General features: G+C 39.8%; 1 protein-coding gene across 2 annotated transcripts in view; it reads right to left on the bottom strand.

The window, feature by feature from the left end:
• The window catches only part of GLRA2 (glycine receptor alpha 2), a 121,046-nt gene extending 101,742 nt beyond the window's left edge, over nucleotides 1-19,304 (bottom strand). For both annotated transcript variants that reach the window (XM_041416495.1, XM_041416496.1), the window contains exons 1-2: nucleotides 19,237-19,304; nucleotides 16,931-17,064 (exon numbers count right to left, since the gene is read on the bottom strand). In XM_041416495.1, the coding sequence (XP_041272429.1) occupies nucleotides 16,931-17,064; nucleotides 19,237-19,304 (202 nt within the window). The remainder of the gene's footprint in view (nucleotides 1-16,930; nucleotides 17,065-19,236) is intronic.
• Between the last annotated feature and the right edge of the window lie 471 nt (nucleotides 19,305-19,775).

The raw sequence follows: 19,775 nt of genomic DNA, 5'->3' as shown, positions 1-19,775 counted from the left end.
GTGGAACAGTCCCCATATGGAGTGATGAGTGCTGGGAGGAATACATTCGAGCCCTATCCAGGCCCTAACTCCAGCCTCTGCTAAATATTCTTCAGTATTGATAGCCCACGGTCACAAATCTTGCTCCATTTGGTACGTTCTTTAGAAGATTTACTCATACTCTTTCCCTGGAGATGATCCTAACTGCAGCTAATCATGTCTACGTCCTCAAGTTCATCACAACTCTTGTCTTTTTTGGTGTAGAGTTTCCAGGTCACACCTGGCAGACTTTTCACAGTAATTCCAACCATATAGCTAAATTGTTCTTAGTGGGAAGAGAATATTATAATCACACAAGAGATTCAAAATGATACCTGCACACTTGCAGTTTTCTTTGATATGTGTATTTATTAAGGGATTAAAATACAGTACACATAGAGAACTGTGGGCAAAGCAGAGACATGTGGAAGCAAAAATAAAAGATAACGAGGCAGAACCACCTTATGGAATGACAGTGGAAATATTGGCAAGATATTTAGATCTGTGACAAATCTTTTATCTTTTTCTATATGTAATATTTTCTGGTCTACCTCCTCAATTCAACTCTGTGCCAATGTAGAGGTTTTTTCTCACTATCTCAAATTATTTATTTTGTATTTACAGAGGAGAAAGCTGAGCCAAACCTCCCTTCTCCCCTTACCACCGAGAGCAGGATAATTAAAACTATTTGAAAAGACTAAAATCAATCCCACCTGAGTTTGAAGGTAGAGCAGGAACCCAGGAACAGAACCAAGGGGCTAAGTGGGGAGGCGGTGATCCCACCAAGGATGGAGAACCCCATCGTCTGTAGGACAGGGATTGCATGTGGAGCTCAAACAAGGGAGGTGATCAAAATGTGGATGGTGGCAGGACAAAGACCCACATGCTGACCTGAGCACCAGTAACACACATCCTAGGACAGGAGGGGAGGAGAGAGGAACTTGTTGGAGGTGGTTTTTAAGTGTGAGCTCTGGAGACAGCTGGGGTTTGGAAACCATTTATCCCCAACCAAACTGAACAGCCTCCAACATCCATCAGAGTCCTCATGAGACCTGAAACTGAGCTAACTCCTCTGGAGGCCTCTGCTTCTGCAGCTGCAGTGCTACGGGTGCCTGAGTTACCACTTCAAGAGTTGGCAAGACACCTCTCCACGGCCCTGCAGGCACATCCCTGTAACTCAGACAAGGATAAACTGCTGCTGGGACATCTCAGCCAGCCATGGTCATTAGACAGGGACAAGCTGTTCATCATCCGAGCTCCTTCCCTGCTCAGAGTGTAGCACACAGGAGAACGACAGGAGAAGAGCTATCAAAGGCAGCTCAGCCAGTCCTGTGGCCAGTGACCATGGGTGTTGGGCCAGGCACACAAAGGTGGCTTTGATGCACTGAAAAAGTTCCTCTGAGACAAAGGGATACTGCAGCTACCCCAGAAGAAGCGGCTGCACACTTGTTTCCATGGGCACATACAATGTGTAGTCCAAACTGTGATGAGAAAATTCACACAATTTAATGAGTTTGCTTAAGGTTATAGTAAGAAATCAGGAGGCAGACCACAGGTAGCTTTTTTTGCAAGCACCTAGGTAAGATTTTGTCTTTCCCTAGCATTTTGCCTTTGGGCAAAACCAATCTTTTCCTCTATTTAAACATCATCCTCTCATTAGAGTCTTAACAGCTCAGTCACAGGAGGCAAAATTAACGGCACCAGGACAACATACTTACCCTAAGGCTGACAAATCAAGGTGACATTTTTTGCTGGGTAGTGATGCCTTTCTTCTATGAGGTTTTCTTCCTATGGGTTTTCTGTCAAGTTCATTACCCTGACTGCCTAAGTATAATCATGCTTAGTAAACACAGAATTCCTTCTTCCTTAGAAGTGTTCAACAGAATCCAATGTGGATTATTAAGTTTATGTCACTTATTATTAATTCATGATAATAATACCTACTAAATTAAAAAACAGAAACCACTCCAAATTAAAAAGGAACAGAACAACAACAAAGAAAAAAAAAAAAAAAAGCAGAAAAAAACCCCAAAACCCAAACAAAGCAAAAACAAACAAAACCCAAACAAAAACAACAACAACAACAAACAAAAAAAGTAACCAATCAAACCAAACACACAAATTTGTAAGGCCAGAAGTCTCAAGAAATGCAATAATTGTATGCTATTTTGCACTGATTCAATTTGCTGGTAAACTCAAAGACAAAATTATTGTTCTGCTTCATCAAGCTAAAACAAACATACTCTGAAAGTTCATCTGTCATATATAATAACTTAGCTTGCTGAGAGTGCCATTTGCCCTGGTAGGAATATGGCAATGATTTTGGGTGCTTACTGTTGCATTCAAGACTCAGAATTGTACTTTGTGTAATCAATATATATTTATGACCAACAGACTGAGGCTGAGTCATAAAAGCACTTACAGAATCAGAGAAAAACCTGAAGAGATCTTTAGGTGTCTAAAATCTTTTTAGGACTCTCATTCCCATCGATATCACTCAGTCCAAGAATTACCAAGTGTCTGAGAAATACATGTGAGCAATACCATTTATGAAAATGGTATCTTTCAGACTGGGGGAGACACACCATGTCCTACCCATAGCAGGTGAGCTATAGAGGCAATGCTGGATGGAATCAGCAGGAAAGCATGACAGCAGAAAGTACAATTTTTCCCTAGTTCTAGCTGTCTATTTCCAGAAGTGCATGTACAAATATGTATGAACAAACAAACAAAAAGAGAACTCTACTCTTACATCAAGATTTAAGCTGCTTCCCTTCACTTGCTTGAGAAAGCATCTAAGCAAGAATGTGGCCCTATGAGACCACCTGGATGTAAGAAGGGCATGTGATATTGCAGAATTGAAAGCTCTTCTTCAGCAAAATACCACTGAGGCCTCCCAAGACAAATACTCCAGTAATTGTACAGGTGATCACAGGAAGAGTCACAGAAAGAAAATTCTCCGGAGTAAGTACTGCTAAAGCCATCTCTATATATATACATTGACACAGACTGAGCTCAAACAGTGAATAGTCAATTCCTGAAGTGGTGTGTGAGTTTTCAGCTGTGGGACTATTGCTGAATGTAACTGGAGTCATGCTGGTAAAATCCTATCAAAATTTCAAGGAAGGAGAATCCCTGCTAAGATGGACTTTTTTGTGCCTTAAAGCCCTTGTGAAAATTGTTGGATTGGCATGCTTCACATTCAGTGAATGCTTTTGTCCACAGACCCAGTTCTGGCAGAGGAAGGTAAGTCTCACTCTACAAAGCCTCTTCAGTTCTGCATTTGGCATTACAGGATAGTCCATATGATGTGCTCATTCTTCCCTGACTCTTTCTGCTGAGGCTGATAACAGAAACATACATTACTGTCAGCTCTGGGTTACAGTGGGATATATCCACACAGGTTATCTAATAGACACTGAACAAGAACAATTTTCGGGCACTATTTCATTTCGCTTCACAAACCAGGAGTTCAGAAAAGAAAAGCCTGTTAAACAGTTGACATGCTCCTGATTTACCCAGCTAACCTGAGCTGGTCTACAGAGAATATACAGCCCCAGCAGTCACAATGGATTGTATAAACGTGCTGGAGCAGGCTTTCACATAGGGAGTTTGAGGGATGGTACCAGTGTAGTCATGGCAGGCTGGAATTCACTGGAGGCTATTAACTCCAGACATTATAGCTCGTGCTGAGCCCTGTATCACTGCAGTGTTGTGCAGCACATCTCTGAGAAAATCACTTGAGAGCTCACTCAGATATTACTACACAACCCTCAGCAACACTTGTGACTGGGTGCAGCCACTCCCAGAGCTAAAATGTTCCATGTGCAAATGAAACAGTGGAAAGAAGTCTAAAAAACATTGAATCAGAAATCTTACAGTTAGAAACTTCCCACTGGAAGTACAGGATTAGAGTGCAAAGTTATTTAGAATTTATGTCAACTTTGAGAAGATTCAAATCAATCCTTTAATCTTTCATATGTCCATCAAATTGTTTTTCTTTGTCTGAGTTTTCTACTAATCTTTCAGATTTTCAAGTCATGACAAGCACCTCTTTGCAAGGCATCTCTTTCTAAAGTTTTCCTTCTTCCAATGCAATAGAGCAATGGACAGTATTTGGGCAAAAGGAATATTTTGCTTTTCTTCTGACATGAAAAGACCTGGACCTCTATTTCTCTTCCTATCACAAAACAGTGCTCACTGAATTGGCTCTCAGCAAAGATGCTCCTCACACCTGATCCTGAGAAACTGCTCAGTTGCTCTGCGTTAATGAAAACAGAGCTCTTCCCTGCTGATTGGCATGGGAACAGCATAACATGTGCAGAGGCCTGGGACACTCCTGAATGTGCTTAAACAAAAGATGATATTATATCTACAGTCATGAAATCATGAACTCTGTGCTCCAGCATAGGGTCAGACAAACTCCTTCTGGGTAATCTTATTAATAATGTTTTATGAAGCCAGGGTAGCCAGCTCCTCTAAGAGACTGCATGGAACCACAAGATATAAATATGTTCACTGAGAAGAGAAGGTAGGAGGGAAGATCTACTTAATGAAAGAAAGAAAAAAAGAAAAATATAATTTTAAAATATTGCTACTAATCTAGATTTCTATTTTAAGTCAGAATGAACTGATTACTCTCTTGGCATACATTTCAAAAGATTTCTTTTAAAATAAATGTTACTTTGTTTATTTCTCTGTAAATATGTCTTACTCTGTTTCTTCTCTGTGATTCTGATCTTGTGTTGCAGAAATTAATGGAAGCTCAGCTATAAGTGTCAACAGCTATAATCTCAAATACAGGCTTAGACAATACCTATCCCTGTGGCTACAGAAAGGACTCAGAATCCATTTTACCTCCCTTCTTGTTCCTCTGAGCCTTAGACATTCCCTTTATTTAACAATCCTACCAGCTTTTCTCCGTAATCTTCCTTGTTTTACAGTCTGAAGGCATATGCAGGACTTGAATTATAAAAGCAGTTTGGGTGACTAATATTAGAGAGCAGACATTGATTTATGGGTGATATGGAATTATACACCAAATGATACATGGGACGCAGGTGAGCAATGGGATTTAGACAAATAGGATGGCTCAGTGATAGGGACAAATGACAACAGAAATGGTCAGGAGCTAGTATGGATGTCAATCAGCAAAGGTCAGAGACACTGACGCAAATACCCATCAGATCTTGCACTAACAAAATAAAATTTTCCTTTTATTTTTAAGTATTTCCTATTTTTTACTTCCTTACAATTCAACTCATTTTCATACAATGTGTGCAGAAGATTATTTTTAAATTAATTTCTCCATACTGACTCTCATCTTCTATGTTCCCATCAGTTGATCTGTTGCTTGTTTAACTCAGCCTCCTATCCCTCTCCTTCACACATCTCCTTTCCTTTGGGGAATATCCTGTCTTGAATCCCACATCCTAAATACAAGAGATAATTTGTGTTTTTGTTGCAAGACATCCTTGAGATACTTCTTGGGTGACTTTCACATGCATTTTTTTCAGTCATCTGTTCTTTGTATATATAAAATGACTGGAAGAATGGGAAGGGAATGAGAACTCTTTGGCAACCTAAAAAAAAGTATCTCCCAAACCGACTGCCTTACTTTTTATCAATACCAAATCTGCTCTTTGATGCAGGATGTTCACTGCATTGCTGTGAGGAGCACCACATGGCTTTCACATAGGCTCTGCTGACATAAACCATGTTGCAGGGTCAGGGCATATGATCTTTTTCTGGCTTCTACCACTAACAGTCATGATGAGCAGAGGTCTTCTACAAAGTCATCCACATGAGACTGTGTCCACACTGAGGAACTTATTCATCTAAATTAAATCTATCCCTAATTATATTTAACTTTGATAAGTCAAATTTGTATTTTATTTTTAAAAAAAACCAAGGAGTTAAAGTCTGTTTTTAACAGATTGTGTGTGCTTTGCTTCACACAAAACACCCCTCTGAAGTGTGACAAAAACCAAAACTCTCAGGGGTATGAAGCCAAAGAGTACAAAATTACTTGCAGAGGTAAAAAGCCAAAGAGCTGAAAAATTCTCCCAAATGCTTGTTTTTGGATGTTTCCTATAACCAGATTGACCAATGGCTTTAACACCTCAGACTGCTCCATCTGATGGGATATCACTGCCTGGAAAGGAAAATTGCTGCAGTCTGAAACTTATATGGAGTAAACACACACTCCATTTTAGTTTAACATGAGGGGGAATTTGCCTGCTGCCTGTGCATAAACACATGCACAACAATAGGCAAATTCACAACTGGAAAAAAAGGAATTTTTACATATGCTCCTGCTTTGGCACCATGCATGTCATTTGCATCTCTTCAACAGCTGATTTAAATTGCAGTGTGAGAGTTTATAGCAGCCTTCTAAGCAAGCTGTTCTGTTGTTTTGTTTATTATTTAGGACTAATACTTTATCAGACATAGTAAACAGTGCAAGGAGAAATAGCAATACAGTAGTTCTGATACAGTAGTTTCATAGCTTGAGACACAGACATATAAAAAACACACATCAGGAGTGTTAGAGGCAGCCTAACATAATGAGTATCGATCTGGTAAATTGTAATCCTAGGTTTTCCCTGACTAATTATGTCAGTTTAAGGAAAGCATTTAGCCTTTTCTCAGATATATTTCCCCAAGGACAAAAGCAAGGGAGATAACCCGTAGTTGTGTTCCTGGGGTGGAGGAGCAAGGAGTTTGTTCGTGCAGTGTGAATCAATTGAGTGTTGGTTACCATTCCTTAATGGAGAGTGCCCACAATTCAGCCAGTCACAGCTGTGCCCCGTTGCTTCTCTGCAGCCCTGGGCTTTGGAGACTCAGAAATACACAGGTAGAGGTTATTAGCTTTGGGAGAAGAGCATCATTCTGCTACTGTGCTTCCCCGGACAGCCCACTGTTTATTACAGCCAAAAAATCCCAGTCCCACGGCAGGCAGAAAGAGTTGCAGTGGCTGCTGCTTTGGTGCAGAATACCCAGGCCCTTGAGGAGGAGCCATGTGGTCCATGGGGCAGAACATGATGCTTCAGCACAGCAGGGTTCTACTTGCAGAGAGCAAGAAATCTGCAATGGACTCTTTGTGTGCCCTCCTGAAACTGTGATTCTCAGTGGGTATGAGGCATCTCCTTTCAGGATCCACTGCTCAGACCACTCTGCACCAGATCAGTATATTCAACCTTACACTGAAAAATCAGTCAAGAATTTCAGTTTTTCCTTCTGAAATACAATCTGTTTTGTGGCCAATAACAAAATATTGAGAGATTTCATGTGAAAGGATCCTTTCTAAGAGATTCTATGCCTGTCTCAGATTGAGGGGATGCTGACTTGCATCTCTTAGGCTACAAAGCTCTGGATTTCTAGGCAAATGGGATAGTATATCTCTCACTGTCTCTTATTCAGAGGAGGTGGGATTCATCCTAAAGTGCAGCTGTGGGTACTGCTAAAATACTTCTATCTTGACGGCTGGGGCAATCATCAGGAAATGTGAGAGAAGTGCTGTTTCTCAAACCCTGTCCTTACCACATTTTTTGTAACAGTCACATCAGCTGTCCCTAAGGTGTACTGGCTACAACAGACACTTCTGTGCATCTCATCAAAGTGGTCAAGAGTAAAGGCTCTCCTTTCTCAGACAAGCAGCTACATTGAAAGGTTGAAAGGTCACATTCCCTTTGCAATTTTTTCCTGGCTTAGTCAAGTTTGAATTCTTTGTTTCAAAATAGACCTCTCAGAATCATTTATACTCCTTTGGATCAGATGGAGAACTCTTTAAGCCAAGGGAAAACTGGGCCAGAAAATTTTCTATGTATTGTAGAGGATGGCAGGCCACCCAGAAGACACCATTTGTTTGGGGGTGGCAGCATGGCATGTTAAGTGATTCCAGATCCACACTGAGAGGAATCTTTTTCCTGTGGAATATAAGGCAGGCTCTGAGATGCCTGGTCCACAAAGCGAGATGGAGGTGGAGCAGTGCCTCATCAGAGAGTCTAAATTTGGGTTAGGAGAGAGGTGGGTGCTCTGTAAAGCAGACTGGGGCACTTCTGTGCACACTTGAGAGCAAAACTGAGAGAATCTGAGAAACTTTAAGTAAAACAGTAATGCACTGCCAAGAGTTACAAAGCAGGTGGATCAGAGATTTCTGGAGAGGGGGTATGGGGTTTGTTTGTGGACTCATATTCCATCTAAGTCCTACTTTAAATGCTTTCCTCTTTTATTGACTCATGAAATGCTAACATGGAGTTGATGCATCAGGGGTAATCATAACATCTTCATTCCCTGGCAATACTTGAGGATTGCTGGTAGCTGGCACAGTTCAAATAAGCCACTAGGCTGCTCTTATTTAACCTTCATAAGTAACTGAACGCTTGGTAAATTACACTTCTCTCTCATGTACTGTATGGCTTAGATCTTGCACAGTTTCCAGTATCAGAGCCTTTATATTTCTATAAATTTAGAATTTTAATCATGGACTTGGTGTTTATGACATTGACAGGTCACTATTTATGCCATACATGGTGCACCCTTCATGTTAGAGTTCTGCTAGACCCTGTACCACCCTGTCTGCATCATCTGGGGGGCTCATCTCTGCAGACTTAAAATCACACATTTCTGTGAAAGACTGTGAAATGCTTATTTGGAAGATGAATTGTCATACATATATTTTTTAATGACTTAATCAGAGATTTACATGTACCCACAGTCAAGAACTGCCCCCCACACAGAGAGAGAGAGGGGGGCAGTAATGAAGAAGAATGGAAGTTTGGACAGGCAAGGACCAGCAGGAGGATGAGACTTCCCCTGAAGGCTGGGGTGCCATCACAGAACCACTTCACTGCTTTGGAGAGTGAAGAGGAAAGACCTGTCAGATCAGGATTGCTGCTGGAACTGAGTAAGGCAGCTCCATCTGTTCCCTGTGTGACAACCTGTGCAGCTGAGAAAAGGGACAGTGCGGGACTCTTCCACCAGGTGTGGAGGGAGGAGCCATGTGCTCTCAAGAGAGGTGAGCTGCTCACCCTGGTACAGCTCGCTGTTACCCACTGCTGCTGGTTCATGAGGGTGCCAGCAACACACCCAGGAGCTGCCTGAGGAGTACAGGAAAGTTTAGAGCCCTGAGCATGGTGATAAGGGACTCTGGAGAGCAGGAACCTCTTTCATCAGTCCTGCTAGAGTTGCAGTCAACAGCTCAGTGTCCAAGTCCAACAGCTCGTGTCAGCATTGGCACTGGTGCTGCTTAATGTCTTTGTCAGTGACGTGGACAGTGGGACTGAGTGCACCCTCAGCAGGAGCTCTCGTACACCCAGCTGGGTGGGGTGGTCAGCACGCTGGGGGGCAGGGACGCCATCCTGAGGGTCCTTGAGAGGCTTGAGAGGTGGGCCTGTGTGAACCTCATGAAGTTTAACCAGGCCAAGTGCAAGGTCCTGTATGTGGGGCAATGCCAAACACCAGCACAGGCAGGGCAGAGAAGGGATGAGGAGAAAGACTTGGACATGACCCAGCAATGTGTGCTCACAGCCCAGAGAGCCAACCCTGTCCTGGCCTGCATGAAAAGCAGTGTGGGCAGCAGGGAGAGGGAGAGGGAGAGGGAGAGGACTGTCCTCCTTGGCTCTGCTCTCATGAGGCCCCACATGAAATGTTGCATCCAGGTCTGGCACCCTCAGCACAGGAAAGATATGGATTAGTTGGAACAGGTCCAAAGAAGGGCCACAAATGTGAACAGAGGGCTGGAACTCCTCTTCTGTAAGAACAGACTAAGAGAGTTGGGGTTGTTCATCCTGGAGAAAACAAGGCTCTGGGGAGACCTTACAGTAGCCTCCTAGCCTACCTAAAGTGAGCCTACAAGAGAGATGGAGAAGAGCATTTTACAAGGACATGTAGTGACAGGACAAGAGATAATGTCTTTAACCTGAAAGCGAATAGGTTTAGATCAGATATAAGAAAGAAATTATTTTCTGTGAGGGTGGTGAGATGCTGTAACAGGTTGCCCAGAGAAGTTGTGGAGGACCCATGCCTGGATGCTGTCAAGGCCAGGTTGGCCTGAGAACTGAGTAATTTTGTCTAGTGGAAGGTGTCCCTTCCTGTGGCAGGGGTGCTGGAACTAGATGATCTTTAATGTCCCTTCCAAACCAAACCATTCTGGGATTCCATGGAAATCTACATAGGAAAAAAATTAAGTATTGAATCTGTTGAATAAAACTGCATATTTCTGGTTTGTGAATTCATTTTTCTAGTAACCGTGTAAAATAGAGTTGTAGATTATAAATGTATACACTTATAGTAAATGTAATGTACATGTTTTTATGTGTTCTAAATATAAACTGCTTGCTTTCTAAAACACCCAAAACACAAGATCCTTAATGAGTGACCCAAGGGCCTTGGCTTCAACTGCATAGAAAATCTAAGCATGAACATGACACTGGATGTGATAAAAACATTACACTTATATTAGAATATGATCAAAACAATAGTGTCTACTCCTTTGATATGAAAGGTCTTTGGCTCTGCTTTGACATTTGTTTTTCATAAATACCCTTTGCAGTTTATACAGCAGCAGAATAATATTCCATAACAAGAGCCAAATCTATTGATGTCTCTCAATTAAATAATTGGTTCTGAATAAAGGCAACACACCAATAAAATACAGATGACTGTGGTTAAACATTTATATGTAAAAGAAGACCTGGACTGATCTTCAGCTTGGATGTCAGGCAGCACTGGTTAGCTTCTGCTTTACCCTGCTGCATGCTCACAGCCTTTCTGGCTTGCCTTGCAAGCAGCTGGCTGTGGGCAGCTCAGAAAGAGGTCCAGGGGATGAGCAAAAAGCCAAGCAGCGGAGCTAATCAGGGGTGCCTTGAGCTCGCTGTCTGGCCCCATTTGTCAGTAGCCTAGACATAACCTAACTAGCCATGCAACTCATCCAGCCTATTCATGTTCTGAGGAAGAACCTGAAATTAGAGAGGAAGAAGTGCAAGGTCCGTAGCCCTTTATTTTTCCCCCTAGCAGTTTTAAAAGAAACACAGTTAAGGGTTCTTCTGCCTGAAAATGTGCATACCTAGGGCAGAGACTGAGCATCATTTTATTAGCTTCATTTTTGCAGTTGAAGAAAAATAAACCAAAACCAAATAAACCCCACGTCCTGTGGGTAAGTATCCTTGTGCAGCACCTTGCTGTGCAATGAGGTGTGTGTACATGACTTTATCTGAAAACATTGCAAAGTTTTGTATGTGTTTCAAGACAGAAAATAAAACAGAAGCTTACCTTCCTAATAATATATGCTTGGACATCTCAAGCAACTATATTTAGGGAGTGCAACAGTCTGGCCAGATCTGAAAAGTGCCCCGGTAGTTGCCCTTCTCCTATAAAGAATCCTCATCCCATGCCCTAAAACCTGAATGCACCTTTCTTACTACACAATGCTCTGCCTGAACAAGATTTGAGTCTCCATTGGACTTGGCCCTCTGAGCCTTTGAACTTGGCCCTTTGTGAAGAATAGCCCAGTACAGGATATTCACCACATCTGACTTCAGGGCCAGTAATTATTACCAACTGAAGCGGGGTGGGAAGGTTGTTAGCCACTGGAGAACAAATCGCTACAGTCCTGTAGCTTATATTTGGTATGTTTTTCAACTTTTATATGTTTAGATAAGGGTCAACTTTTGCAGACAGATCCTCTTATCATGTGCATGAAAGCTGCTTTTATTTATTAAGCTTGATGCCACTAATTTCACCCTAAAATGTCATTCAGTGTTTTTCATTCATGTTTTTTAAACATTTCATTACTGGTCAATTCAGGGGCCAAATAGGTAAGCAATGGGTTTGAACATATGGGAAAACCTGATCCTTGCTGCCAAGGAGTTAAAGTATTAAAGTGCATAAGCCATTTCCTGTAACAGTTGTCAGGCTAATTGTCAGTAAATTACTTAGTCCATGTGTTTATTATTCAGATATAAACCCAGGGACTCGACATGAAAATGGCATTACACTGCTGTAATCACAGACTAATCTTTTACAACTATGGCCCTACACCCCCAAACTGCATCACTAACAAAACAGCAGCTTTTGAGCAAGTTAATTCACACTGTATTCCACCATCCAGCCATGAGGGTAACATTAGCAGGCACTATTGCTATACACTTTCCTGTAACTCCATAAGAATAATCTTTAGTAAATAATAATTCAATCAGAAAGACTGAATTTAAAACATGGAATGAAATTCAATACAAAGAAAATCACTATCATCTTCATTGTAAATGTTTTGTGTTCCTGAAGATAACACACTTCTGCAGTTCTTGGTGACCAACTCCCCTGCTCTGTACCCAGGGCATGACAGCCAGCCTGTTACTTAAAGTATTTGGCATAATGGACATAGCAGTGCCTATAGATAAGGGAGTTATTTCTTTCTGATAATTTCTAGATTGCATTTAGATTTTTAGTGGTGGTAGATGATGAAAGTGTTAAAAAGTTGAAATAATTTAGTAACCTCTGAAGATCAACACCTGCTCAGATATGTTAAATTCAGGTTGGCTCTCCATTAGCCCCACATCTCATGTTGTAATTCAGTTTTAGATTGTTAAATTCAGGTTGGCTCTCCATTAGCCCCACATCTCATGTTGTAATTCAGTTTTAGATTGATCCCTTGTATGCTGGCATTACATGCAGTGCTCTTGAGCCTGAGCTGAATGTACACTAAGCTACCATCCCTTGTTTCTAGCAATAAGAAAGCACATTCTTGGCTAGTTTCATAACAGAGATGCTCTACACCGCTATTTCCTGCCTTTTTTTAAACTTTGAAACCAAAGTGAGCACTGGAGAAAGTAAATGACATTGCTTCTCTTGTGTTTTACCATAAAAAAAATAGAAAATTAATATTAATAAAGTAAAAATGCATTGTGCAAGCCTCATCTTTTATTATATTTAATCTTTTATTATATTTCATGCCCAACTGATGGTATAAGTGAAGAAGAAACTGTAAACCAACTCATGTATGCACATGAGCATACATTTGCTGTCAACAGAAAGACTCTCAGGGACTTCAGTTAGTACTAGATTGCAGTCTTCATATTTACATTTAAAAGTATTCCCCACTGTGTCCTTACACAAATTATTAGCCTATTCAAATTCAATGAATGATAAGTGGAAGATGAAAAAGTATGCACTAAATATCTGACAGAGAATGATTAAAGAAGGGCAGTTTTGAGAGCTGTCACTCTAGAAATTCCTTCTGGCTTTTCATCAGGGAGATATCCCCTCTCAGTGTCTTGACATTTTTTATCCAACCACTTGAAATCAGAAAGAAAAAGAAATATGTTTTCCTGTGTTCGAATGATTGTATAAGACAGAACAATAAAAAAGAGAAAGTATTTTTCATTATAGAGTACTGCTGGAAAAAAACCAAGCACAAAACAAAAAAAAACCCAGCCACAAAAAAAATCACAACTGAAGAACCCCTGCTGTTGATGTCAAAATGTTTATATATTCACCTGTTGCTCTCCCACTATCTTCCTGAATTTTTTAATTTGCAAGAACAAGATAGGAAAAAGTAGTCACTAATGAAGAAATGCTTTATCTGAATAAAACACCTTGTTCCAGTAAGTAGCATTTTCCTCTCTCTTTAGCATGCACAGCCTTTATTTCAAAACATAATCTAATAGCTGCTGTTTTCCAGTAATTCAAACTAGTCATAAAAGTATATTTAATTATTGTAAAATCAATGGCACAAGATAAATGTGTTCTACTCAGTTGCATTTCCATGAAACCAGACTTTTCTGACACTTTAAAATCCCTGTAGTGGACTCAGAAAAAGCTGTGTAACTGTTCTAAAGCAGAAAAAGCTAGACAAATGCATGAGTAGAATCAGAGAATCACAGAATTAACTGAGTTGCAAGAGACCATCAGGATCATCAAGCCCAACTCCTGGCCCTGCACAAGGGCCAAGAGAATCCCACCTTGTGCTCGAGAGCATTGTCCAAATGCTTCTTGAGCTCTCTAGGCTTGGTGCTGTGACCACTCCTCAGGGCAGCCCGTTCCAGTGCACAACCACCCTTTGGATGAAAAATCTTTTTTCTAATATTGAACCTAAACCTCCTGTGACACAGCTTCAGGCCATTCCCTCGGGTCCTGTCACTGGTCACCAGAGACAAAAGATCAGTGCCTGCCCCTCCATTTCCGCTTGTGAGGATGCTGAAGACCACAATGAGGTTTCCCCTCAGCCTCCTCCTCTGCAGCTGAACAGACCAAACGCCCTCAGCCACTCCTCAGACAGCTGCCCCCCAAGACCCTGTGAGGAGAGGCTGAAGGTGGCACAACTATCTTGATTCACAATGCCTTTTCTGAAACATAGTAAGCAAATATTATCCCCAGACTAAAATCCAAACCAGACAGAAGATCCCTAGTTTAAACCATTGCTCCAGTAGCCTCTTTTATTATACCAAGTTCTTTCCTTAAAATATGAAAAATGTTATGAATCAGGTACTCATTCAGCATTTAATACATTCTTCCATTTATATGATTTATAATATCAGTATTGTGCAATAGGTCTTACCCCCAAAATTATCTTCAACATATATATAAATGTTAAAAACCAGAAAAATTTATTATGGACAGAGTAAAGACTCAGTAAAAAAATAATCATTATCATACTAACTTCAAACAAAATAAATTTATTTTGACTCCTTTGCAGACATCCTTATTCTTTAAAAGGAATAAGTATGTAATATAGAACAATTAGTATTTTCCATTTCTTTGAAACATTGATGAGACTTGGGCAATGAAAATATGGATGTTGACTAATAAACAGGGTTATTAGCTGGCAAGGTTTTGACTGGTGATGTGAAGTTCAAAACTGCATGACTTAACTCCCTAGTTCTAAACTCTGAGGTCCAAAATACCATTCAAATGAACATAGCAAAGAACAAGAATTTTCAGGCCCCTCATCAGAGGAGTGGGAGAGCTCACAGACACAAAATTATAAGAAAGAATTGAAGATCTATTTAGCAGCTCAAACTACCACAAAGTACCATCCTGCTCTGGAGTGTGACAATAAAAAATCAAAAACCAAAATATGGCAGATGCTTTCCCAGTAAGGTCTCATACGTGTCAACAGGCAGCAACTTCACTTTGGGAATGCAAACAAAATACAGGACTCAGAGGGGAGAAGGGTCTGTCAAACAGCTCAGCGTGCACCACACAATTCCTGCTCTACACACTTCAGCACCAGGGGAGCAAAGCCATGAACCTGCCTCCTGTGCTGTCCTCAAATGGTTGTAGAGACATCCTAGGGAGCAATAGAGAGCTCTGTCTCTAAGCCATGTATGTACACAGGACTGCTTCTGTTACTGTTTTTTTGTCTGATATACAAGAGATGAAGATTTTTTTTAATGCACCCCTTCTGCCCCCTATTTAAAGAGCAGGAAAATGTTCTTAAGGATTGATATCATGATCAACTCAGGCAATTTCTGCCTTCATTTACATTCTCTAAAATTTCGCTGATACTCATGGAAACACACAAAATGAATGTGAGAGACTTATGCAATATTACTTACTATAAGCTGATGTGGACACCAGTTCAGGAACTCAATAAGCACTTTGAAAAATACTCTGAAATTAAGACTTTAGACTTCACTGACTCAGTTTTCTTAATTTGTCAGCTTTCAAACCTTTGGATCTGAAATCCATACTGGTTTGCTCCTCGCTCACGCACAGGAAGCAGTCAAAAAAAGGCACTTTGTTCTAAATCTTGTAATTTGCACATGTGGAACAGAGAGAAGAAACCAATCTTTGATCTAAATTTAATTAAACACTTTTCTCATTGACATGTGAGCTTCTTCTCTCCTTACAGTTCATTCACTGGCTAAGAAATTATTTTTCCAGCCATTATCAACTTTCACAGTACTGCTAAAAAGGCTTAATATGGGAAAAAATGCATTTCAGTGGCCAGAGTTAATAGATATGAGTTGCAAATGTACATTGCCATGAGATTTGTTAAGGGAGAAAGCATTCTATCAGTTTTCAAAATAAAACCATGTTTTGAGCTTTAAATTGGCATAGAGGAGATGATTTGGGTGGAATTAAAGGACTCTCCCAAAACACTAAATATTGGCAATGAAAACTTCAGTCCCGACTCCTGTAATAGAAAACCACAAGATATTCTGTGCTCTTTTCTATAGGGATTTATAGGACTACAGCAAGGAAAATTTGCTTTGAGTAATAATGTTTGCAAAAGAAGCTTCCAGTACACAGCCTTCTTTGTGCTGGGATGGCAGTGGTGACATTCCACAATTCAGCCCAAATTTTGGAAGAAATGGGGGCTGTCATAAAAGTACCAAACAAAATGCAGTTTCTATATTTTATAAGGATCCTGAGCCATTGGTTTTTATAATTTATTCAGCACTTGCAAGATAAAATCTTCTGTATATATTCCTTGAGTCCCCCCTACCTTGGGGAAGAAGCTTTTACTTTCTTCAAGTTGAAAGAAAACATAGATTTTTTTTTTTTCTTCAGACACTGCTATAAAGAAGATAATATCTCAGCATGAAAGTTTTAATGATATTGTCTTTGTGGCTCAAAAATTTCAGGAACAAGTCATCTCATTTTGTTTTAGTCTGAAGCTCATAATCCTATTCACTACATTAAATTAGTAAGGTCTTCAGAAGCATTTTTTGACAGCTGAACATAATTGTCATGTCAAAAGAGGGTTTTCAAGTTCTGGACTCTTAATACCTACACTGCTCTGTCTCCTAGTCCACCCCATAGATCAGCTGTTTTCCACGGCACTATAACACTGGAGAAGTGAAGTTATTGAAAACTTAATCTAAACCCAGAGGTTAAAAACTCCTCAAAACCTATAATTTATCCCAAACTTTATCAATTAATTAATTAGAAGTCTTAGAAAACTTACCTTTAAAATTTGGTCTGATTCTAGCATCATACCCCGATGTCCTTCCCATCAATTTGTCCAAAAAATCTGAAGGAGACAGGGTCTGTGAGGGGGATTTTCCAGATCTTGAATCATGTTCTTTACAGAAAGTCGTCCTAAATAAATTATTAGCCACCATTAGCTAATATTTAGCTTGTATTGTATTCAAGTCATGGAGAAATTACATAACTAAATAAAATTGTCTCAACTCAGTGAAGGTAGAAATTAATGTTCTTAAAGAGCAACATACTCTACCTTTCATCTGAAAAGTTTATTCTAGAAATAAAGATAAGTTTCAGGTATCATGCATGAACACAATTTCTATTCAGAAAAAGCCTTAGCTTTAAAAAAAAAAATTCATTACAGTTTTTAGACTTTAAGAAGATTCAATTTACTCTTCACCTCAATGTGTAGGTCCATCTTAGAGTGATTTTGATATCCCATTTTATATCACTATTTTAATTGCATGGATGCTGTTAAAATGTTATGTCAACACTGGTTTAAGATGGTCTTAAACTTCCAAACAACAGCCAACAACACTTAGCAAGCAACACTGAAAAATACTGGATTTGTTAATGGTGGGAAAGATACAGATGGAAAAAAAATTGTTTTTTACAGATGCTACCCAAAATATATTTAAATCATGCTAGTGAGTGTCCAGATTCTTTCCCAACATGGCAAAAAGGGTTTCAGAGTCACAACCTATAGCCACAGCCTTTCTTAGGGGAGTTTACACCCCCCATCCATGAGCACTGAATAATAAAATTTAGTATCACCAGTAGTATTCATATGCAAGTTCATTGAAAACGTCTGTTTCAAGGATTTAAGAGAAAACTTCTGATACGATATCATGTGTGTGAAATACTGTGTACAGAGCACATTGCATACTGCAAACACATAATACATTGCAGAGAAAGACAGTTTAGGAGTTCCCCACGGTTGTTCCCCAGGGAAAAAGAAACTAGAATGAAAATGGTCATATTTGGTGTGTAGAGGCACAGATTTAACAATAAAACATTATCTTAAGTCTTAAATAACCAATTTCATTGTGTCTGTTTCCACTTTATCTTTGAGCTAAATTAAAAGTAATTCTGACTCTGACTTCTTAACCACTCTCGGTTTAAATATTTACCCAAAGGAAACCTCTCAGTTTCAGGAGTATTTCATGGAGTGTTTTCATTATACTTGCATCTACATGCAAGTATAAAGATATCATATCTGATCATCTGAAAGGAGAAGAAAATATCAAATCCTCTCTCTCGCTACAAAAGAGAAACAATTCACCCAAACCGTTAAAGGTAAGGTGATAGTAAATTCTCGTGGTGTGATTCCACGCATTTTTTTCAGGTTTCATATATAGGAGGCGGTTGCTTCCTTTTGCTTTTGTCAATGACAGGGTACCATTGCAAATATTTTTAATATTTAATACACAGCAGATGATCTATCCAACTTAAATAATGAAATAATTCAGTTAAGAAAATAAAAACTGGAAAATTAAGATAGTACACTTATTCATATACAAATTACTTCTGTTTTCATTCAGAGCCCACTAGTTATGAGTTGTGTTGTGAACCCAGGCTCAAAAATATAAACACTGTTTCACTCTGTCACTGTATGTATACCTCATGCTCCTAGAGCACTTTTACGTGTAGATTCACCTGTACGTGCAGATGCACAGCAGCATACAGTCCAATAATGAATCTCCTCTGAAATGCTATTCTGGTTAATAAGACTGACCTGTTTGCTCAGGACCACAAAAAAGTCATTAGCTGAAGCCAAAGCTCATGAAACATTAAAAAAAAAAATCAGAAACATTGGGACTTTAAGTCAACACAATACTAGTCTGATCCAGGGTTTTCCCAAAATCAGAGGGTTGCTACTCTAATTTGAAATAACTACATCCCTGACAAAACCGGTACAATCATTTCCAAAGATTGAAGAGTAGGGAACCAAAGCAACTTCCTAAACAACCTTTGCCAGGAGCAGAGAATTTGCATTTAGGAAGAAAAGCCAAAGAAAATGTTCTTAGCTGTACTGATATACAGTGAAAAAAACCCCACATCTTTGCATCAGAAAATGGAAAATAGATCACCCAAACTTGGGATTATTATTTTTTGTGTTTGTTACCAAGCAACGAGTCTCTGAGTGTAAAAGGGATAGTCTATATAGAATGAACACAAAACACTCTCAAATACAGCAAACAAACTAGGTTATTGTGACGTATTATCTTTATAGTTATGATTCTCACGACCTTTTGACAAATATTATTACAGAGTGGTATCACCTACCTGAAGTGGTTTGTCTCTAAGAAAAATGCAAACAAGGTTGTCAAAATTTTCACTAGCTGCCGGTTCATTCCTCCTGCTTTCTGTGATGATTTGGAAATATCCCAGAAACGATTCCAGAGAGATGCAGGGAAAAAGTAAGCTGCTGCTGCCTAGATTTCCAAATTCAGCAAAAATTTAATTTTCTTGACAATCAGGAAGAGAAGGTCTGGATCTCTACAAAGTAGGGGTAAAAGAGAAGTGCCAGTCCTTGGAATCATGGTCAGGTCAAGCCTAGGCTCATCTCCAGCAGTCAGCACGAAAGAGATAAGGCATCAGACACAGTCGTTCCCCCGACTTGCTTTTGGTGATGGAGGGGGGGGAAAAAAAAAAAAAAAAAAAAAACAAGCAAAAAGAAGAAAATAAATGGAAAGAAAGGGGGGAAAAAAGGAAAAGAGAAGTGGAGAAAACAGAACTACGAGAGGAGCATCAGGCAAAAGGGAACAGCGCTGAGAGCAGTTCTGTTGTCGATATGTTTTATTCCCCTTTCGCTGACAATTAGT

The sequence above is a fragment of the Onychostruthus taczanowskii genome, unplaced genomic scaffold (assembly GCF_017590055.1).
Source record: "Onychostruthus taczanowskii isolate IOZ18803 unplaced genomic scaffold, ASM1759005v1 scaffold52, whole genome shotgun sequence".
Taxonomy (NCBI): Eukaryota; Metazoa; Chordata; class Aves; order Passeriformes; family Passeridae; genus Onychostruthus; species Onychostruthus taczanowskii.
This window is presented reverse-complemented; position numbering and strand designations above follow the sequence as displayed.